Source organism: Chinchilla lanigera, unplaced genomic scaffold (assembly GCF_000276665.1).
Source record: "Chinchilla lanigera isolate Chin_1 unplaced genomic scaffold, ChiLan1.0 scaffold00089, whole genome shotgun sequence".
Lineage (NCBI taxonomy): Eukaryota > Metazoa > Chordata > Mammalia > Rodentia > Chinchillidae > Chinchilla > Chinchilla lanigera.
The window spans coordinates 8,327,280-8,350,715 of NW_004955490.1; the positions used below are offsets into that span (position 1 = coordinate 8,327,280).

Here is a 23,436-nt window from a genome sequence, read left to right on the forward strand (position 1 = left end):
AAAAAAAAAAAAAACCAAAAAAAAACCAAAAAAAATGAAAGGCCAGTGTGGGCACCACTGCTAAGGTGAGAGGATCGCTACGAGTTTGAGGAAAGCCTGGGCTTCATTCTGAGTTCAAGGCCAGCTGGAGCTACATACATGGTAAGAACCTGTCTCAAAATAAAATAAAAAAAGGGCCAAACCCGGCATGGTGGCACTTGCCCTTAGTCCCACCACAAGGGAATGCTGAGGCAAGATCATCAATGAGTTCAAGGCCATCTTGGGTTACTTAATGAGTTCAAGGTCAGCCTGAACTACATAGGGAGCTCTAGTCTCAAAAAAACAGAACAAAGGGCTGTGGGTATAGCTCAGTAGGAATGGTCCTGAGTTCAATCTTCAGTATATCCCAAAAAACCAACCAACCCAAGGGTCACTGGGGAAGGTATAATTTCTGCACCTTGGGGAAAAAAAGGGGTATGAGAGGAGGAATCTCCATAGGAAACATCTTTTTGTTCAGTGAAGATTTCAGAATATCTATGGAATCAAAAAGCTAATGATTGAGGCCAGTCATGGTGGCGCCCGCACTGGGGAGGCTGAGGCAGGAAGATTGTTATGAATTACAGGCCAGCCTGGGATACAAAGAGAGCTCAAGGCCAGCCTGAACTGCATAGCAAGACCCTATCTCAAAAAGACAAAAAAAAAAAAAACAAACAAACAAACAAAAAAAAAACCCAAAAACAAAAAACTAAAGATTAAACCAGAAACAAGGAAACTAACCTGTCAGTACCCATGCTGGGCTAAATGGAGATCAATTAATGGAAAACTAAGCTGTTTCCCATGCACCCTCCCGACTACCACCAATATGGCTTCAGTTTCTGGTGTACTGCATTATGCAGAGGCTGAAAGATTAAAACAAGGAGAAAATAGTGCTCATATTTTTCATAAAAGCATCGGAAAAGGACTGAATAATATAGGGACCAAAGAAAATCTCTAAATGAAAAAAATATTCTTGTGCCCTAGCTATTCTGCTCCTCACTGTATGGTCCTACTTTGCTGGTCAAAGCTACAGACAGAAGCTTGCAAGGTCCTTTGGAATGTTTATTGCCTGGTTACAACTGGCAAGTCTTTGCATGATCATTTGCATTACAATCAGCAGCACACTAATCTGAGAGGAAGCTATCCATTAGAGACTTTTTTTTTTGAGATAGGGTCTCCCTTTGTAGCCCAGCCAGGCCTTGCACTTGCACCAATCCTCCCCCCTCAGCCTCCTGGTTGCTGGGATTTACAGGCCAGTGCTGGGATTATAGGCCTGAGCCACCACGACCTGCCTATCCTTTACAGATGAATACTGAATCAACTGGGTGAAAAAAGATACGTAGTTACACCCGTAAAGTGGTTTAAAGAAGCAAAAGACGGGGCTGGGGATTTAGCTCAGCGGCACAGCGCCTGCCTGGCAAGCACAAGGTCGTGAGTTGGATTCCTGGTACCAGAAAAAAACCAAAAAAAAAAAAAAAAAAAAAAAAAAAAGAAGCAAAAGACCCGCGTGGAGTGGTGGCACACATAAATCCCAGGACTCCAGGGGCTGACGCAGGAGGATCGCTGTGAGTTGAGGGCAGCCTGGACTGCATAGTGAAACCCCGTCTCAAAAAAATAAGGGGGAAAAGATACGGCAAAATAGTAAAAACCATTTAAGGTTAAATCAAAAAAAAAAAAAAAACAAAAAAACCCTTTGGGCCGGCGATATAGCTCAGCGGCACAGCGCCTGCCTGGCTGCGTGAGGTCCTGAGTTGGATTCCCGGTATCCTGCCCCGCCTAAAAATGTTTGAAGTAATCTTACCTAATTTTCTGATCACTGGGTGAAAACCGAGCTCTACCAGCTGACTGCAAGTTTATGGGCAATGCTTATTTTGATTAATATGGAAACAAAAGCCCCTATCAGGACCAGAAGATCCTGCATTGGGCCGCGGATACAGCTCAGCAGCACAGAGCCTACCTGGAAAGTGCGAGGACGTAAGCGCGATTCCCGGTACCGAAAAAAAAAAAAAAAAAAAAAAAAGTACTACATTTAGCTGGAAGAGGCAATGATAGAAGTAAGTAATCGAGCTATTTATCTAACATGGTCTAATGGTGCTTGTGGAGGGTCGAAATTGGGAAGCTTTACTGGCAAGGTTGTGAAAAACATTCAAATTGCAATGCACTGTTCTATTCTGCCTCTGCCTCCTCAGCGGTGGGAATACTGGTGCGTCTACCACGCCAGGCTTGACAAATAAAATTTAAAGGGCTGGGGTGTAGTTCAGTGCAAAAGCCCTAGGTTAAATCCACAGTACAGAGAAACATTGTAGCATGCATGTAAAAATTGTCCTTACCCACCCCTCACACACAGCGGCGAGAGAAATGCGTAAGTTCAGGAGAGGCTGTCACTACAAAATATCCCGATGTGTATCCCTACTAGTAGCTACACTGAGGAAAGTCAAAAATTCGGTTCCAGAGGTACAGTTCCCTAAGATTTTGAGGATGACTCAAACTTGGTATCGCGGACGCAAGATTAATACATCACTTTATCCAGTCAGCTAGATCTAACCTAAGGATGGCTCCAATTACGCGGTAGACGATTCTGAAGATGTGAAAAGCCGACGCCAGCCAATCTAATGGAAGTTGTCAAACAGTGTTTTCGCGCCCTTAGTGCGTAACACCAGTTTCCCTTAAAACCAAAAGGGACCAAAACCATTTCGAATTGAAAAACGGCATCTTAGACTTCGGAGGACCAGGGCTCTGAACGCGGTAGGTTCTCCGACGCACAGGAGCCCAAGAGCTGGTGTAACCCAGTCCAGCCTAGTGGCTCCACCGTGAAGAGACAAAGCCACGTGTCTCCAAGGCTGAGGCTAAGCATCCGTCCCCTCCCGTCGCTATGGGCAGCCACTGTCCCCGCAGCAGGTCTTCCATCCTTACCTTCCAACCGAGCGGCTTCGCCTGATGCTCCATCTTGATTCCACCCCACCGCACGGTAAGAATAAACCTCTCCCTCCCGAGAGAGGTAAAATAACGGAAAGAACCCGCGGGGCACCCTCCGCAGAGCTGCCCCTTTCTCCCTCCCCCAGTTCCCCGGAACTCACGCGGGGTCCCAGCCCCCACCGCCCGGCCAGGTGAGGACCGCTCAGGGTCCCAACTTCGCCCTTACCACGTCTCCTGGTTGCTGAATTTCTTAGTCACCACCTTGCCCAGCTCCAGGCCCAAGCGATCGGCAATCTTCTGGGATAAATCCTGGTGGGAGCTGCCGCTGAAGATTTTGATATTCGGCATCTTCGGCAGCTACCCTAGGCGCTCTTCGCTCAGCGATCACTGCTGCTGTGGAGACGGGAACCTAAGCCGACCCAGGCACTTGCACCGAACGCTTGACGTTACTACTCCGCCATCTTACATTCCCGCCCGGCACGCTGCTCTAAATTACCTATTGCCCGAAGGCGGGATCAGCGCGAAGGCCACACCTCCACCGGCTTCGATTTGCTGAACCGGAATGAGGGGCGGAGTCTGGGCTTCGGCGTCACCCTCCCTCGGGTTCTCTTGGGTACGGGCTGCAGGGTGCCAAGTGCGACGAGAGGAAGAAATGGCCCCGCCCCCTGGTCGGGGGGGGGGGGGGGGGGGGTAGCTCGGGTGGAGACGTTTGCCCGTGGGCGAGAGGATGTGGGTGGCGGGTTATCGGTGACGGGTAGGGAGAGATCTTTGCCCCAAACGGCGCGCTTGCTTTTTGTGTTTTTTTTTCTTCAGAGAAAAAAACTAAGACTGGCTCTGTTTTATAGTTTCCTGTAATAAAAATCTAGATGACAGCTACAAGAACGTGCAGGGTTTTTAACAAGATCTTTACGTCTTTATTGGGATGGGGAAGAATGAAGGCATTTTTATCTCAGAGACGCTCAAAACCCCGGCGCATCCAAAGAGATTCTTTACCCTTCAGACAGCACAGGGCTGTCTGCCTGGAAGACAAATTCCAGGAGGAAAATGACAAGGGAGGCTACCTGAGTCATCTACAGGCACTACAAGGAAAAATTGTGTTTAGTTGTTAATGCTGACCACGGACTTTCAAACAAATGAAAAAGAGAGGATTTGCCAAAATGTCTGGGCAGTAAAGGTCTGATTTTGGAAAGGAAAGAAAATATACTATGGGACTTCAGAAAGAGTCCCGTAGGAATCAGAAAACCTAGCTTTTAATACCGTCTGCCGGCCTCACCTGAGCTTCAGCGGCATGGCTTGTATTGCTAATGTGACTTTTTAAACATTTTAAATTTCGATACAGGGCTGGACTTGAATTTGCAGTTCTCTTGCTTCCACCACCCAAGTACAGCACACGCCAGTGCCACCACTCCTAGCTCACTAATACGGCTTTTACCATTGTTTTATTTTTATGAGGCTTGTTAATGGGCCAATGAAGACCTTAATTCTTACATCGTGTTTTCCTTAAGCACATTCTAGGTATGGATTAGAGAGAAAAATCACAGAATTTTAGAATCAAAAGGGACTATATTCCCGGGCATGGTAGTGCATGCCTGTAACCTCAGCACCTGGGATGCTGAGGCAGGAGGATCCCTGTGAGTGTGAGGTCAACCTGGGCTACACAGTGATACTGTGTCTCAAAAAAAAACCACGTGACCTTATGGGCTTGGGATGCGATTCAGTGGTGAAACGTTCGGAGGCCTTGGGATCTATTAATCCTGCTACATTTTGTTTTGTTCAGTGGTTCTAGGGCTTGAACACAGGGCGTTCAACCTGAGCTACAACCCCAGTCCTTTTTTATGGTTTTTAAATTTTGAGACAAGGGCTCTGTAAATCACTGAATTGCCCAGGCTTGGCTCAGATTTGGGATTCTCCTTCCTCAGCCTTCCAGAGTGCTGGGATTACATGTGTGCACTACCACGCCTGTCTTCACTTCTATTTTTATTATTGGATCCAGATGTGGTGATGCATTCTTTTCATCCCAGCACTTGGGAGGCTGAGGCAGAAAGATTGCCATGAGTTCCTTCAAGGCCAGCCTGGACTACATATATATGAGCTGAATATAGTAGTGTAAGCCTGAATCTCAGCAATCTGAAAGGCTGAGCCAGGAGGATTCCAAAATTGAGTCCAGCCTGGGCAATTTAGTGACTTAGGGAGATCCTGTCTCAAAATTAAAAAATAAAAAAGGATGGGGTTTGCAGCTCAGAGCAAAAGCCTTGGGTTCAACTCCAGAAACAGAAAAAAAAAAAAAAAAAAAGCAGGGGATAGCCGGGGAGATAGCTCAGTGGCACAGCCTGCCTGGCAAGCGCAAGGTCCTGAGTTCGATTCCTGGCACCAAGAAAAAGGAGGTGGGCTTCCAAGGTCATCTAATCTACTGGCTTCATTTTATATAGCGTGAACCTGAGACCCAGGGGATTCCTCCCACACGCACACCACCTTTCTGTCTCTGTCTCTGCCTCTCATGTACAGTACTGTAGACTGAGCCCATGGACACTCTACCACTGAGCTATATCCCCAGATATATATTGAGACAGTCTTGCTGAATTGTCCAGGCTAGCTGCTGGTGGTGGTGCACGCCTATAATCCCAGCGCTCGGAAGGCTGAGGCAGGAGGATCACTGAGAGTTTGAGACCAGCCTGGACTACAAAGTGAGTTCAAGGCCAGCCTGAACTGCACAGTGAGACACTGTCACAAAAAAAAAAAAAAACAAAAAGTAAACATATAAATAAAAACAAAAAATAAATTGTCCAGGCTGAGCTCAAACTGGCAATCTTCCTGCCTCAGCCTCCTAGATTGCCAGGATTACAGGCATGCACCACTTCACAGCCTCCCACCTTTATTTTAAGCAGCATACTTTGCTGCCATTTTCAGCGGCACCCACGGATGACTTCCGACCTTCTGTCATACCTTCACAAAGTCAACCCTGTCATGTAGGCCCATGTGTACGTATAGGAACAGGAATTGGAGAAGGAAGTAAATTTCAAGGCAGAAGAATGTAAGTGTTCTTCTATCATAGTTCATTCATCCAATCTTTACCTAATATTTTACTGCATTCATGGCAGTGTGCTAGACATCAAGGGGATTATGAAGTTTGCTCCTGAGAAGTTTCTTTGTTCATTGGCTATTTATTGAACACTTTTCATGGCCACTTAAAATACAGCAATAGCCTGATGTGGCGGTACACACCTGTAATCCTAGTGCTCCGGGAGGTTGAGGCTGGAAGATCGCCAGCTTGAGCACAGCCTGGGCAATTTAGCAATTTAACTATTAGTAGGACCCTGTATCAAAATAAAAAAATAAAGCCAGGCATGGTGGTGCACACCTACAATCCCAGCACTCAAGAGGCAGAGGCAGGAAGAGTTCAAAACTAGCCTGAACTGCATAGCAAGACCTTATCTCAGAGTAATAATAATAATAATAATAATAGTAATTAATAGTAATAATAAATAAAATTTAAAAGCAGGGGAGAGCCGGGGAGATAGCTCAGTGGCACAGCCTGCCTGGCAAGCACTGAGTGATTTCAACACCCAGCTCTACAAAATAAATAAATAAACAAATACATAAATAAAGTTTTAAAAAAGAAAAAGAAAAACAACCGCAGTAAACAATCAAAAATCTCTACTCTTACGGAGTTTGTATCTCAAACAATAGACGTGTAACGAAAGAAAATGCAGATTCTGCCAAATGGTGATATGTGCTGCGGAAGGACTGAGGCACGGATGTGGGATAACGTGCCAGGGAGTCCGAGGGAGGAGTACGGTTTTGAATGGGGCAGGCAGAGAAGGCCTTATCTGGAAAAGTATTTGAGCAAAGCCCTAAAGGAGATAAAAAGCCATGTGGATATCTGGGAGGGGGGAAGGATTCTAATGTGCAAAGACCCTGAGGGAGGAAGTCTGACTCCACTGAGGACTGGATGGAGACTAGAGAGGACTAGGAAAGTAAGCTTAGTGAGATAAGAGTGATTTCGAAGAAGGCGTGGATCGTGCAAGACCTTGTAGGCTATTTTAGGAATTTTGCCTTTACTGCGTAAGGGTTTTTAGCAAAGAATGAATACGACTTAACTTCCCTTTTAAAAGAATAGTCCTCGCTGCTGAGAATAGATGCAAGAGGCAAAATAGGAAGCAGAGGGACCAATTAGGAGTTCGCTGCTTAGTAGAGGAGATGATAATTACAAGGGCACAGTTACCATTTAACACAGTCCCATGAGAAGCCTGTATTTGGGTAAAGCACCAACTACTGTGACAAAGAAACCCTTGCTGAGCGTGGTGGTGCACACTTGTAATCCCAGCACTCAGAGCTGGGCATGGTTGCATACGCTTGTAATCCCAGCATTCCGGAGGCTGGGAGCCTCAGACAGGAGACTGTAGCAACTTCGAGACCAGCCTGGGCTACAAAGTGAGCTCAGGGCCAGCCTTAGCTGCATAGCCAGACCCTGTCTCAAAAAGACAAAAAAAAAAAAAAAAAATCCCAGCACTCGAGAGGCTGAGGGAGGAGGATCGCCAGGAGTTTGAGGCCAGCCTGGGCTACATAAGGAGACCCTGTCTCAAAAAAATATAAATAAACGGGCATAGTGACTCATGCCTGTAATCCCAGCATTTGGGTAGCTGAGGCAGGAGGATCACTGTGAGTTCGAGCCCAGTCTTGGCTATAAAGCGAATTCATGGCCAGCCAGAAGTGCATAGTGAAACCCTGTCTCATAAATATGAAAAATAAATAAATAAAACCCAAATACAGAAGCTCAGGGGATGGGTATATAGCTCTGCGGCACAAACACCTGCCTGGCAAGCGCAAGGCCCTCAGTTTGATTCCCAGTACCAGGAAAAAAAAAATAAATGCAGAAGCTCAAGTAAATAAAATTATCTCTTGCATAACAGGCTAGCTAGTCTAGTTCACAATGTTAATTCTAATTTAATTTAATTTTATTAGCACATGTTTACAATTCCTGCAGTTTACAGTCATCTTGGGGAGTGGCTACATGTGCATATTGCAGCTTGCAGTTTTTACTCCCCCTCCCCCTCCTCCTGTGGTTCCCCTGTCTCCTCTTTCATACTCATTGCTATTATTTGTCTTAGCTCATGTTCTGGCGTACAGTGTTTACAGCGATTGGTGATATTAGGGTTCTGTACATGGCACATCTTTATTCTTCTCATTTCCCCTCCCCCTTCTCCCTCCCCCTCTCCTTGTTGTTCCCTTGGTCCACTTCCCTACTGGACTCGATCTGTCCCCTTGTCCCTTTCTATCCATCCTTTATCATTTTCTCTCTTTCTTTCTTTTTTTTTTTTTTTTTTTTTTTTTGAGACAGGGTCTCACTATGCAGTTCAGACTGGCCTTGAGCTCATTCTATAGCCCAGGCTGGTCTCGAACTCGCAACGATCCTCCTGCTTCACCCTCCCAAGTGCTGAGATTACAGGTGTGCGCCACCACACCTAGCAAACATATCTTTTTTTTTTTTTTTTCTTTTTGGTCCTGGGAATTGAGCTCAGGACCTTGCACTTGCCAGACAGGTGCTGTGCTGGTGAGCCATCTCCCTGGCCCCCCATTTGTTGATTCTTGCTGCTATTTCTTGTGCAGTTCAGGTTCTGTTTAGAAAATCCTTTCCTACACCTATATCTTCAAGTATTTTACGTATTTTATGTTCCAGTAAGTTTAATGTTTCTGTTTTAGTGTTTAGATCTTTGATCCATTTTGATGTTAATTTAGTACATGGTAAGAGATAAGGGTCCATTTTCTTTTTTGTTTTGGTACTGAGAATCACACTGGGCTGCTGAGCTCCATCCCCAACCCCTCCATTTTCTTTTTTTTTTTCTTTTTGGTTTTTCTCCGGTACCGGGAACCGAACTCACGACCTTGCGCATGCCAGGCAGGCGCTTTTGCCGTTGAGCTAAATCCCCAGCCCCAACCCCTCCATTTTCATTCCTTTACACAGATAACCAGTTTTCCCAGCACAACTTATTGAATAGGCTATCTTCCCTCCAACACATCCTTTTGGACCCTTTGTCAAAGATCAAATAGTTGAGTATGTCTAGGGAGGTTTCTGTATCTGTTGTTCTATTCCATTGGCCCACATGTCTGTTTTTATTCTAGTACCAGGCCATTTTTATCATTATTGCTTTGTAGAATAGCTTGAAGTCTGGTGTTGCTATACCAACTGCTTTGCTCTTATTGCCCACAATTACTTTTGCTATTCTGGATGTCTCCTGGCTCCATATGAATTTAAGGATTGTTTACACTAGATCTGTAAAGTATGCCGTTGGTATTTTGACTGGGACTGCATTTAATGTTTATAACAGTTTTGGGACTATGGCCATTTTTTTAAAAGGCGAAAGATTTATGCGATCTGAAGAGGAACCAGAGCATGACCATTTTTTTCTTTTTTGTCTTTGTGAGACAGGGTCTTACTATGCAGTTCAGGCCGGCCTTGAGCTCACTTTGTAGCCCAGGCTGGTCTTGAACTCACAATGATCCTCCTGACTCAGTCTTCCGAGTGCTGGGATTACAGGTGTGTACCACCATGCCTGGCTAGAGTATGGCCATTTTGACAATATTGGTTCGGTCTATTTAAGAGCAGGGGACAACTTTCCATTTTTGATGTCCTCTTCAACCTTCTTCTTCAGTGTACTGTAGTTTTATATGTAGAGGTCTTTCACTTCCTTGGTTAGGTTAATTCCTACACATTTCATTTTTCTCTTTTTATTTTATTTTATTTTTTGTCTTTTTGAGACAGGGTCTTGCTGTGTAGTTCAGGCCAGCTGTGAGCTCACTTTGTAGCCCAGGCTGGTCTCAAACTCCCAACAATCCTTCTGCCTCAGCCTCCCGAGTGCTGGGATTACAGGCGTGTGCCACCATGACTGGCATATTTCATTTTTCTTGAAACAGACTGTAAATAGTATTATTTTTCAGAATTTCCTTCTCACTCTATTCATTGTTGGTATATACAAATGCTAATGATTTTTGTGTGTTGATTTTATATTCTGCTACTTTGCTGAAACTTGTTACTAATTCTAAGAGTTTTTTGGTGGAGTTCTTTGGGTATTTTATATATAGAGTATCATGTCATCTGCAAATAATGATAATTTGAGTTCTTCCTTCTTTTTTTTTTTTTTTTTTTTTTTTTTTTCAGACAGGGTCTCACTATGCAGTTCAGGCTGGCCTTGAGCTCACTTTGTAGCCCAGGCTGGCCTCGAACTTGCAATGATCCTCCTGCCTCAGCTTCCTGAGTGCTGGGATTACAGGCGTGTGCCACCAAACCTGGCTTAAGTTCTTCCTTTCTCATATATGTCCCTTTAATTTCTTTCTCTTGCCTAATTGTTCTGGCTAGTGTTTCAAGTACTATGTTGAATAGCAGTAGTGGACATCCTTGTCTTGTATCTGATTTTGGGGGGAATGCTTTTAGATTTTCACCAAGGGGTCAATTCTGCTTCTTGCTATGTTATAGCCACATCTACAATCTAACTCATGGGACGGAGGAAAGAAGAAGTCTGGGCAAGGAACTTCCTTTCAAGCAAGCAAAGTAGAATTTGTCCATCTTGCTTTCTCTCACATCCCTTTGGCAAGAGCTAGGAAATGTTTTGTTAGGTCGCCTGTGCCCAGGAAGAAGAGGACAGTGGATTTTGAAGAGGCAACTGAAAGTCTCCCGCAAGATCCAAAGTGTTATGCAGAGCCAGAGAGAAAAGATATCACCTCTACTGTTGCAAATTTGAGACCAGCCTGGTCTACCAAGTGAGCTCAAGGCCAGCCTGAACTGCATAGCGAGACTGTGTCTCAAAAAAAAAAAAAAAACTACCATGGTGAACTTCTACCGTCTTGTCTAGTGAAACTCTATTAATGTTTCAACAGTCTTCCATTCTTACATCTGGTAATCTGAGCAACATAGTTGAGGATAGTTATATGTAATGTAACAATCTCTCTTAATTCGTATTATTTTGTTTTGAAACCCTGTATCCTTTAAAAGTTCTTACTTTGGTTTGTTTATGTTTGTGATGCTGGTATTCTGCTATTGTTCATTTTTTTCTCATTTAGTACTCTCTTTAAAATAAAATTAAAAATAAAAAAAAAGATATTACCTCTGCATAGAGTATCTGTGATGTATTTTTGTAGGCCTTGAAAGCTGGGTGGGTTTTAACGAGCAATGATTGGGAGGACGTGAGGAGGTGGGTCTCCCCAGGCAGGAAGCAGAAAGGAATTTTTGGTTTTTGTTTTAAGTACTGGGAATGAGGATCGAACCCATGCTAGGCAACTACTGAGCAACATAGCTCAGCCCTTTTTTGGGGGGCAGGGGAGTGTCTCCCTGTGTAGCTCAGGCTGGCCTCGAACTCACAGTGAACCTCCTGCCTCAGCCTCCTGAGTGCTGGGATTATAGGAGTGGGCCAACATGGCTGGCTTCCTTTTGAAAATTTTATGAACACTGTAGATCCACTCACCAAATAAATGATCCTAGAATTGTGCATAATTAGATTATGATGAAACTTCCCAGAGAACCCAAACTAAGTAATCTGATCATTTTATTCCTGAAGGTAAATGTGAGTGGTAGTAATGCTGTTATTTTTGTACTCCATTTCTCTCTAGAAAGGTTAAAAAAAAGTCAGTATATGTGCTTGGGGATTACTCTTTGGGGGGGCTAGGTAATACAGATGCTCTTTATGTTTTTTGTTTTTTTGTTTTTATTTTTTTATTTTTGGTGGCGGGAGGCCCAGGCTGGCCTCATACTCACAGCCTGCCTCAGCTTCCTGGGTGCTGGGATTACAAACCTGCACCACCACACCCAGTTGTTTTTTATTGGGGGGGGGCAGGGTCTCCCTTTGTAATGCAGGTTGAGCTTGAATTCACTGTGTAGCTCAGGTTGACCTTAAATTTGTGGCCATTCTCCTGCCTCAGCTTCTTGAGTGCTGGGATTACAGGCATGCACCACCACACCGGCTGGGTTGACTTTAAGGAGATTTTTCAATTTAAATTGAGTGGGCCTCATTCAATCAGTTGAAATGTCTGACAAACAGAATTGAAATTTTCCTGAGGTAAAAATTTTGCCTCTGGGCTGCTGCTTCAGGTGTGGCCTTTCCTGATGGCCCATCCTACAGGTTTCAGGCTAGTTTAGCCAGTTCTTGCAATGTCATAAGCCAATCCTTATAATAAATCCCTTAATGGACATATCCTTCTGGTTCTTTCTCTGCTGGATTGTGGAGGAGTTTGAATGCCAGTTTGAAGGTATTGCAGGTAAGGGCTGGGGTCTTTTTTTTTTTTTTTTTCCTCCGGTACTGGGAACCGAACTCACGACCTTGCGCTTGCCAGGCAGGCGCTTTTTGCCGCTGAGCTAAATCCCCAGCCCCAGGGCTGGGGTCTTAAGGGGAGATCTGATCTCAGACCTAGAGGGAAAGGTAGGGGATTGAGCACATATTATTTTGTTCTAGAAATGCTGAGGGACGCCCTCTTGCCTGTATTTCATATTTCCAACTAACTCCAAAGCTCGGGGCTACTGGGAGAATTTTGTAAATACACTCCTCATTAGAAAGGCTCTCTTGCCCCTGCCCCAGGGAATTTTTCTGCCTGTCTCATTTTACTTTCCTCTGAAAACCTAGGCATTGTGAGTCTAACTTTATCCATTTGTTCAATTAGGCATTTCTTGGGCAGCTGTGGGCAAAGGATAGTGTTCGGTTTCTGGACTACAGAGATGAATTCAACAGGGCCTTTCTCAAGAAGACATCACGTAAGGGCCTGGGGATTTAGCTCAGCGGCACAGGGCCTGCCTGGCAAGCACAAGGCTGTGAGTTCAATTCTCGGTACCGGAAGAAACAACAACAACAAAAAGAAGACATTACGTAAGCAAAATAAACCAGACACAGAAAGATGAGTGTCTGTTCTGCCCCTGACCGCCCCCACCCCCGTGACACTGGGAATTAAATTGCACTGAGCTTCATTCCCAAACTGTAAAAAAAGTTTTTTTGTTTCCTTTTGTTTTGAGACAGATTCTCGCTCAATTGTCCAACCTGGGCTCAAACTTATGATCTTCCTGCCTCAGCCTCCTGGAATGCTGGGATCACAGGTGTGTGCCCCTGCACCCAGCTTGGATTTTTTCACTTCCTGTTTTTCATACCCCTCCTTGGCCTTCTTTTTTTATTTTTATTTATTTATTTTTGGTGTGTTTTTGAGACAGGGTCTCACTATGCAGTTCAGTCTGGGCTTGAGCTCACTTTGTAGCCCAGGCTGGTCTGGAACTCTCAACCATCCTCCTGCCTCAGCCTCCTGAGTGCTGGGAATACAGGCATGTGCCACCATGCCCGGCTTTAGTGGATTTATTTTCAATGGTTACAGATTTGATCTGAAAATCTGCATTGACACTGAAGATAATTTTGGAGGTGACTATTAATGGTTTTTCAAAAAGATTCGACATAGCAGTCCTTTGGAAAGGCAGAGGGGACTGGGGTGTGGCTCAATGATGAGAGTCCTTGTCTAGCAGGAGGCTTTGGGTTCTGTTCCCAGCACTGAAAAACTGAAAAAAAGAGCAAGTGACTTAGGTCTGTAAATCATGGTTTTTTATTAATAAAACTGTGATTTACATTTCTCTCTTTTTAATATTTTGTTCTTTTTTTGTTGCATTTCTCTATCTTAAAATGATTTCTGTTCTAATTCTTTTTTTTTTTTTTTTTTTTTGGGTACTGGGAATCGAACTCAGGACCTTGCGCTTGCCAGGCAGGCACTTGTACCACTAAGCTACATCCCTGATGATTTCTGTTCCAGATTTTCTCATAAAAGGAGTTCGCTTGCTCTACCTTAGGAAGGCCTCGGCCGAGACCTTTAGATGTGTTTCACTCTCCTGGAGCTCCTGTGATTCCCTTCTTTGGCACACAGGCATCACTGTGCGAAGTCAGTAGCCCGGAGAGCTGGAAGCATCCAGGGATTTGAAAAGATGGAAAGTCTCAGCCTCCCAGGATGGACAGTTCTCAGATGAAAGCAGCAGGATCAAGTGGACTTTGTGGTTCATTCTGGTGTTTAACTTTTATGAACTGGGAGTTAGCCCAATTTAAATTAGTAACCTAGGAAATGTTTGGGTGATGTTAGAAGTACTTCCTTTATTTAAAAATGCTTCGGTAGTCTGGGCCTAGAGGCACTTGGGAGGCTGAGGCAGGAGGATCGCTGTGAGTTTGAGGCCAGCCTGGGCTACAAAGTGAGCTCAAGGCCAGCCTGAACTGCATAGCGAGATCCTGTCTCAAAAAAAGACCGAAAAAAACTAAAAAATAAAGTTGTGGGTATTAGGTATTTTGTCCCAGCAACGGGAAGCAGACTAATACAGCTGGAGGTGCCGTTCTGCAGTAGAGTGCTTGCGTGGCATGCACAGTCCCCAGCAGCACAAAAGAAAAAATGAAGCATAGGTGAAGGAATGCAGAGAAAAAGTATTTTTGCTTATTTGTTTGTTTGTTTTAACAGGACTGGGCACTGAACCCAGAGCCTTGGCTCTGAGCTACATCCCCAGCCTTTTTTATTTTGAGACAGAGTCTCACTAAATCACTAAGTTGTCCAGGCTGAGCTTGAACTCACTGTCCTGCTTCAGCCTCCCATGCAGGTGGGATTACAGGCATGGTCACAGCACCCAGCTAGAAAAGGGCTTGTGTGTGTGTGTGTGTGTGTGTGTGTGTGTGTGTGTGTGATTCTGGGGATCAAACCTAGGGCCTTGTGCATGCCAGGCAAGAGCTCCAGCACTGAGCCACATCCCCAGGCTGGAAAGGGCTCTTTTAAAGCTAATTGGGAAGAACCTGTTCAAGTGGGAAGGAGAACAAGGGAGCGGGGACGAAAGGGAAAGGGATTTTAAAAAGAGAATGGAGGGAAAATGGAAACAAATCCTTTGTAAATGGGGAGGAGAAGAAGAATTGAAAGGAGGGCAGGGGAATGGGGGAAAAAGAAGAATCAGGATATGTTACATACAGGTACAAATTCCCTATGATGAAAGTGATCTTTTTTTATTTTTTCTTTTTCTGAGACAGGGTCTCACTATGCAGTTCAGGCTGGCCTTGAGCTCACTTTGTAGCCCAGGCTGGTCTCAAACTCACAACGATCCTCCTGCCTCAGCCTCCTGAGTGCTGGAATTACAGGCGTGCGCCACCACGCCCGGCAATGAATGAGATCTTCTGTATGGCAAATATATACTAATAAAAAAATAAATAAAAAATAAAGCTAACTGACTCTCTAGCTCAATCCATTCATTCTGTACAGCAAGAAACTGATAATCAGAGAGAGGAAGTTCGTATCACTGGTTCTTAGAAGAGCTGACAGGCCCACAGTCTTCGGGCTCCTGGTGTAGGACTCTTGCTTGCAGCTCTATTACAGAGCCGAGCTAGCATGGTCTCGGGGCTGCAGGAACTGCAAATCAAATCAAAGTCTTTTCCATTGTTCAGCAGGGGAAATCTATCCAGTTTCTCCTTAGCTCTTTGAGTCATTTCAGATCCCTGGAGGCATTCCACTGCGCCAGGTTAGGGAAGGGGCAGGAATGTTTGTCCTTGCTCTCTTGATTTTCTACCAATTCCCCTATTGTTGGCAGCCAAGGCCATATAGCATTTTTTTGGCCTGTAAGTCATACTAGGAAGCAGGAATTGCATTTACTTCCAAGACATTGCAAACAGCTTATCTATGCTGCAGAGTTATCCTCACATCTATATGAAGTAAGGAGAGGAAGATGAGTACCTTAGTTTCCAAGGGGGCAAGCTATGGGATTGAGTGACTGGGATTCTGGAGAAGGTAAAGAGAACAGATGTTCTCTCAGTGGCTTGGGCACTCCCCACTGTCGTAACCCTCTAATTGAGAGAAGGCATTTCTTGACACCCACATTACCAAAATCACACAGCATGCACATCAATAAAATGCATTCACTGCACCTTGAATTGAGTATGAGTATGGTAGATGTGACTTTGTAGAAAGCCCATAGGCCCTATATGAAGGACTTTATTCAGTAGCCACACGGCTCAAAACCTGACATATATTCATGATGCCAGTTTTTGCTTGGGCAGAAGAAGTAGAGAAGGAGGTCAGTTTGACAAGTGGGCAGGCCTAGAGCTTTGCTATTGTGCTGGGCTTTTTTTTTTAATTAATTTTTTTTTTTTTTTTGGTTTTTCTCCGGTACTGGGAACCGAACTCACGACCTTGCGCTTGCCAGGCAGGCGCTTTGCCGCTGAGCTAAATCCCCAGCCACTTTTTTTTACTTTTTGAGACAGGGTCTCCCTATGCAGTTCAGGCTGGCCTTGAGCTCACTTTGTAGCCCAGGCTGGCCTCAAACTCGCAACAATCCTCCTGCCTCAGCCACCTGAGTGCTGGGATTACAGGTGTGCATCACCATGCCCGGCTCTGCTGGGCTTTAAAAAGCCAGAGGAATGCATGAAGACCCATGATATCCCTGTGAGATGGGGGCTGGCATTCAGTGGGAGGGAACCTACGCAAATTTTGCTTACTGGGCATTTTTGCCATTATCTTAGTGCTGAATGGTCCCTGTTCCCCATGAGTCTTTGAAAATCATTTCTCCTTCTGCCCTCGGCATGCTGCCGTAGGTCGGTGAGCTGCTAAAGTGGAGTGGGGTACATGGGAACTAAACAGTGGGTACAGTGGATAAACTTGGAGCTACCACTGCAAAGCTGGCTAAGAATTTGAAGTTTCAAAACCCTTTCCCATATAATATAGCAAGCCTTCTGGGTATATAGCCAGAGCAGATGCTAGCACCATCATAAAGATATCTGTACTCCCCCATTCATTGCACCACTGTTCACAATAGTCAAGAGACAGAAACAACTGAAGGGTCCAGCTACAGAAGAGTGCATAAAGAAAACATGGTCATGTAGAGGCCACTGTGTTATTTCTCTCTCTTTTTTTGTACCGGAAATCGAACTCAGGACCTCTCACTTGCCAGGAAAGCTCCATCCCCAGCCTGTGTTCTCTCACGCATGGTAGCCCACCCTCATGCTGTGGGGTGTGCTTCTTTTCCTACTTTTACTTGGCCCAAACTCACTCTGTAGAACCTGTTTCTTTTCCTACCTTTAATAAAAGTTTGCTACCATTTAAAAAAAAAGAAAATACGGTATGTAGACACAATGTCATTATACAGCCATAAAAAAAGGAAACAGAACCTGCCATTTGCCACAACATGGATGGACCTGGAGGCCATTAGACTAAGTGAAATAAGACAGACACAGAAAGAAAAAGACTGCATGATCTCTCTCTTTTTTTTTTTTTTTTTTTTTTTTTTTTTAGAGACAGGGTCTCGCTATGCAGTTCTGGCTGGCCTTGAGCTCACTTTGTAGCCCAGGCTGGTCTCGAACTTGCAACGATCCTCCTGCCTCAGCCTCCCAAGTGCTGGGACTACAGGCGTGCGCCACCATGCCCAGCTGCATGATGTCATTCATGTATGAAATCTAAGACAAAAAGATGTTAAACATACAGAGATAGAGAGTAAAACAGTGGCCATCAGGGATGGGGAAAGCAGGGGAACTGGTATGATATAGGTTAGAGGATACAAAGTAGTGATGTGTACGATGAATAAGTCTAGAGATCTCATGTAAACAGGAGGATTATAGCATTAATAACCTTGTATTGTTTTAGAGATTTATGTTAAATAAGTAGATTTTACGTGCTTGTTACCAAAACAGACATTTAAAAAAAATTTACTATTCTATTAAAACAACAAACCAAACCGAAAAGCAATATCCTTTCCTCATTTTTGCAGTGCTGGGGATGAAACCAGGGCCTTGTGTGTGCTGGGTAATGCTCCACCGCCGAGCTGCACCCTCACTCCACTCTTTCCTATTATTTAAGCTTCAGTGTTGAGGGACAATGGGAAATTGAAGCCTCCTTTAATTATAGATGCTTCTAGCAATGAGGAGGAGAAGGAAGCAAAGACAGAAGGATATCGGAGAAACAAGCCAGGCTATTGGCCAAAGGCCAAGGAAGAGCGTTGGTCTGCCTGACTTAGCAAGGGAGGGATTCTCCACCCAGCTAGCCAGCAGGCTTCGTGATTTCACAAGAAAGGCTGGGAGTGGGAGGTCCTGTGTGTCCCTTTCGAGAGGAACAAACAGAAGATGGTTTTGCCCGAGAGCAACATGTATTTGGAGAAAAACAGGCCCCCAAACCAGTACTGGCCAAGTTTGTAGTTCTAGGTCCCTGGTGCAAGCTTAATTAGTTTCTGTGGACCAACTGCAAATGGGGCAGTTTGATTTGCACTTGTTAAGCTTGTACAGCTGGGAGTCAGGATTTTTATAGCTGATTTTTCTGCACCACCTCATTAATCCTCACAGCCACAGAGGGAGGCTGAAGACTCAGTCATCTTCGTTTTAGAGAAGAGGCGGAAAGAGGCGAAATGACTTGTACCCCATCACGTGAGAAGTTAGAGGCTGGGCTGAAAGTAGACCAGGACCCTGATTCGGGGACAAAATACTCAGCCTAGCCCATGGGGCCTCCCTGCTTTGCTTGCTCATTTTGGGTGCAGGAATCTCTGCCTTGCAGGGAAACCAGCTCCCCTCAGTCTGTGCTCAGCGCCTACACTGTCCCTAAGCATGTAACAGGCAACACTGGGGACTGGGGCGGGAAGGGAAAGGAGGCTTGAACCATGCTGCCCCTTCTCTCCTGGCCTCCCTTCCTGGCACCCTGTCCTTCCAGATTTATTATTTCTGAAGTTATGCCTAACCCTTTCCTTTCCAGATCCATGGAAATAGGACAGTATTAGATATCCTTTCCCTGGAGCCTGTACCACTAGCTAGTTCATCTGACAGACCCTGAGTGGGTCTGACATTTACTTAAAGAATGTGTAGTAGTGTGGAGGAGTGTGGATTTGGACACCAAGTGAGGGTGAAGGAAATGTCAGAAGTATCAGACATCAGTCTCAAGTTTCTTGCAAAGTATTTTTGTTTTGTTTTGTTCTTTTGCAGCATTGGGAATTGGCTCCGGGGCCTTCATACTGAGCTACAGCTCCAGACCTTTTATTATTATCATTATTATTATTATTATTATTTTGGGGTTTTTTTTCCGGTACTGGGAATCGAACTCATGACCTCACGCTTGCCAGGCAGGCGCTGTGCTGCTGAGCTAAATCCCCAGCCCCCTTTTATTATTTTTTGAGACAAAGTCTCACTAAGTTGCCCAGGTTGGACTCAGACTTGCGATCCCTCTGCCTCAGCCTCCCAGAGTGCTGGGATTATAGGCATGTGCCACCACTCTTTGCTGAAATATTCCAACTCAGGACTACTAATGATACATTTATTGCATGTTCAAGGTTCCTGATATGCATTTTTAAAAAGGCATGCAATTTTTTTACTCTTTACTGTGACTTATTTATTTATTTATTTACTGTAGTGCTAGGGACTGAGCCCAGGACCTCATGCATGTTGGGGAAACACTGTATTACTGAGCTGTACCCCCAGCCTTCCATAATATTTATCTATCTATCTATCTATTCTTTTTTTTTAGAAAGGATCTTCTTCTGTAGTTCAGGCTGGCCTTGAACTCACTGTGTAGCCCAGGCTGTCCTTGAACTCATGACCATCACCTTCCTTAGCCTCCCAAGTGCTGGGATTACAGGCGTGTACCACCCACCATACCTGACTCATCTATGATAGTTTTATATAAAAATATCTAATGTGTTAGCCAGCTGATATTTTCTTCTGAAATCTTTGAGAAAAATTCATGGCCATACTGTAACCATGCTTTCTGTGTCTGTCGTCACACTGCCACATATCCTGGGAGACACAGATCCCAGATTGAGGAGCATAAGGGCCCTGGAACAATGGGCGGATGGGAGCGAGTGAGGGGCCTTGCACATAAACTCTGTCACTCCTGGCACATGGCTCAAGGGCAGACCAGCAAAGAGAGGTCAAAGAGCAGGTAGGCTTGCAGTATCCTGCATTTCATGCTGCACTGTTACCCACTACCAGCTACCCATAGGCAGTCTGGACCCCAAAGGACGATTACAGGCCTGATGAGTGCGGCTGCATCCATGCCTCTGTTTCCAGGGAAAGGACTTCGAAGGGGGCGCTGTGCTGCACCCTGTAGGGTAGCTGTTGAAAGCACGGGCTGGTTTTGAATCCTGACTGGCTTACTTACCCCTTACCAGTTGTGTGACCTTGAGTGAATGGCAGCTTCTCTGGGCTTCAATTTCCTCCTCTGAGAAATGGAGGTAACAGCACCTCTCTCGAAGGACTGCTGTGATGTTTAAATGCGATCGTGCATGCAACATAATTAGCAGAGCAAGTGTTCACAGACAATCGGTTTGCCTACTTAGGGGCAAGGGTCAGTTTTTGTGTTGTGGAAGGATTTCAACACAGTTCAAATATTTGCTCCTTTTAGCCCCGTCTTTGAAAATAAGAATGAGGAATCCATACCCGGAGCATCTCAGACAGGAGAGAAGGGACGCTCTAACTGAGCTCATTCCAAAGTGGTAGATCCATCACTGGCAGCTGAAAATGTCAGTGACAGCACTGAAACATGTCCCTGCAATGCTGGGGCGTGGACGCCACCCGAGGCCTTGGGGGTGGAAGTGTGGGCACTTGTGGCAGGAGGCTCTGATGAGAAACAAGCAGTACCTGTGAGGAGGCAAGTCTCCAGCATTCCCACCTAACAGAGGCTCGGAGCAGGTCAGAGCACTGGACCCAACACCCGCCCCTGGGATCCAGGACATTTTGCCAAGGCCCAGGACTGAACTCTCAAAGGTCATTTCCTCCCACTTCATGGAGGAGTTCCTGCTTGCTCCAGATGCATACCCGTGTCTGGCTTGAAGGCTGCAGGGTGAGGAACGGGACATGGTTACTACCTCCATTCTATTGGCTCGTAGAGGAATTTGATCCTAAGATATAAATTTAAGCCCCTTCCGGGTGCTGGCAATTGAGCCTCCCTTTCCCTCTGCAGCAAAAATTCTGGCTGAGACAGGTCTTTTCAATTCATTGCTGATGAAATTGCCTATTATCCACAGTGCTTTGACAACAGCTTGAAAAACTGTGACTGTGCCAGGACCACAATAGTCAGAACCCGATTTCCTTTAATTGGCTGAAGTCAGCAAGGCAGGAGTCAGGCTCCGGGGGACTTGTATAGGGTGGCTGAGGAGCATGAGCTTCAGGCTCTAGCTCAGGCCAGCAATGTCAAGGAAGACACTGGTGTCCTCCCGTAGTGCCCCCTGTACTGCCGAGAATGGAAAACGAGTAGCCCACTCAGGAGAGTTTCAGAACCTTTGGGAAGCGGTTGGTGAAACCCAGCTGAATTGGGGATGGGGGCGGGGACTGGCTGATGGCCCCGGCTTCTCCTTTGATAGGAGGATGCCCTTTTGCCCAGCCATGTACAAGTGCATGAGCCTGAATGAAGTGTTCTCAGAGGTGAAGGGTCTTTGTCACACGGTACAGCAGCTTGAGTACCACGTGCCAAGTACTGTGTGGGTGGACACCCAGGATATAGAGCCAAATAGAAACTTTCTGATCTCAAGGGGCTGCAGGTGTTATTAGAACAGAGCTACAGGGGGCCCAAGTTTCTGTACCGTTCACTGGGGCATTTTGAGTGTCAGCATGCGTCAGTTTTCACGAGCACTGACTTCCACTGAATCCCAGCTTTGGTGCTGTGGGAGAGTGGCTCCAGCAGGCAGCCTTCAGAAGAGCTCTGCCTCAGTCTTGGGCTGTTCTGTCAGGCTTGGCATTGGGAGACACGCAGGCCAGACCTGGCTGCGCCTCTCGCCTCTGTCTCCTCTCTCAGTACTCTTTCCAAACTTCTATAGCCAGGACCTTTGTAGACATAAGAAAAGTCAGTCTTTGGGAAGAAATGACTCATCAGGGTCAGTGCACATGATTGTGTAGTTTGTGTACCCAGCCAAAGAGGCGAGGGGGGCTGGACAGAGCTGAAATTACCAACGCATTTGCCTTCACGGCTCCATTGCCCAGAGGGCATTTCCCCCCTAATTCATCAGTGTGACAGGGGCAGTGGGAGAACTTTCTCTAATTAGTCCAAGGGTGACTCAGGCTGGGGTGCTGGGGACCCATGATTACCGGAAGGGATGACTGGAAGGGATGAAGAGAACAGGAGAAAGAAAACAACTTCTCCCTATTAAGTTCTCTGAAAAGCCGGAGAAATTGGTTCCCCTTCAGTCCCCTATCTAAATCAGTCTAATTCAGTCCCCTTCCCCGTAAAAACTGCCAGAGGCTGCTGCATGGGAGTTGCTAGCCTAAACTTCAGGGCGCTGGCACATTTCAGTTGCCCAGCCTAACCCCAGGGAGGGCTGGCATGTAACTTTGTCTCCATCTGGTGCACGGGCAGGGGGCACACTGTAGTTTTCCAACCTTTCAGCTCTGAGGTCTGCGCTGTGGTAGCCAGGTGAGCTAGGGGTCCCACAGTCAAGAGAAGCGGGCGGGCAAGAGCCAGTACTTGGGAGAAACAGGATGTTTCTAAGGAAAGCAAAGGGGATCCCCAGTGTGCTGGCAGGGTGATGGGAGGAACGGGGCCCTCAGCTCTCACCACTCACCAGAGCGTGGGTCCCCAAGCGCAGAGGCACAGGAGGAGCATTCAAAGGCCTGCCACCAATCAACAATTCAAGGACACAAGGACACTCACAGAGAGGCACTGCAAAGACTTAATGGGGTAGTAAGATGAATAGATTTAATCATTCTTGTTTGAAAAACAAGACATAAATTAGTGAATATATAATTTATATATTTGTGTGGTATATATACTATATACAGACATTAGAAAATGTTCCCCTCCGTGAGGCTGAAGGAGAGGTGAATGATGGCGATGGAATGACACAGGCGGGGTCTTGAGTGGCACAAGTGTAGGATCAAGAAGTTGGGAGAAGAGGAAGACCACGTGCACACACCGGCTGGCAGTGGTCATGGGGGAAGGGCTCCCCACTGGCTGCATCTCTGGCCCATTAAACAACTTGGTCCTATGGGAGGAGAAGCAAGGAGGGAGGGCTGGCTTCTGTAGAAGGAGCGCCCTTCCTCCTTGCCGGGAGAACCGGCCACTCTGGGGCTTATTGTGCTAGGGAATATCACAGATGGGCAGGGGTTCAGCACAGTGTACATCTTTATAAAACTCACAGAGGAACGAGAGATTTCACATGGACCTCTCACGCAGCAATGAAGGAGCAAATGCAAGGCGACAGGGTGTGGGAAACAGGGAGATATGGAGAGGTGGACGAGAATCAATCTGTACAGAAGAAACATTGGCTTTCTTTGTTCCCTCCAGTGGGACAATTGGTAGGGACTCCGTGTCTTCACTCCTCGAAAGGTGGGGGGGGGGTTGGCAGCAGTGGCGGCGGCAGTGGTGGTGGTGGTGGCAGCGGCGGCAATAGGAGATGTGTGTCAAGGAGGATGCTAAACAGTGTGAATTCCCTTCCAGATGGCTCTGGAGAGGGAGAGAGAGGTGCAGGACTGCACCGGGTAAGGCGCTCAGCTTCTTTTCTTAGAGAGACAAATCCACAGGGTCAATACACAGCCAAAAGCATATACTCAGGATTAACATGTCACGCTAGCT

The 23,436-nt window shown here is 45.9% G+C and overlaps 2 protein-coding genes across 2 annotated transcripts in view; both read right to left on the reverse strand.

Moving 5' to 3' along the window:
* Prps1 (phosphoribosyl pyrophosphate synthetase 1) overlaps positions 1-3,434 on the reverse strand; it is a 26,939-nt gene extending 23,505 nt beyond the window's left edge. The window contains exon 1 of the mRNA XM_005404697.2: positions 3,158-3,434. Coding sequence (XP_005404754.1) covers positions 3,158-3,279 — 122 coding nt within the window. The 5' untranslated portion in view covers positions 3,280-3,434. The remainder of the gene's footprint in view (positions 1-3,157) is intronic.
* The window catches only part of Frmpd3 (FERM and PDZ domain containing 3), a 38,373-nt gene continuing 18,360 nt past the window's right edge, over positions 3,424-23,436 (reverse strand). Inside the window, 1 exon segment of the mRNA XM_013504519.1 lies at positions 3,424-3,551. Within this exon segment, the coding sequence (XP_013359973.1) occupies positions 3,424-3,551 (128 nt within the window).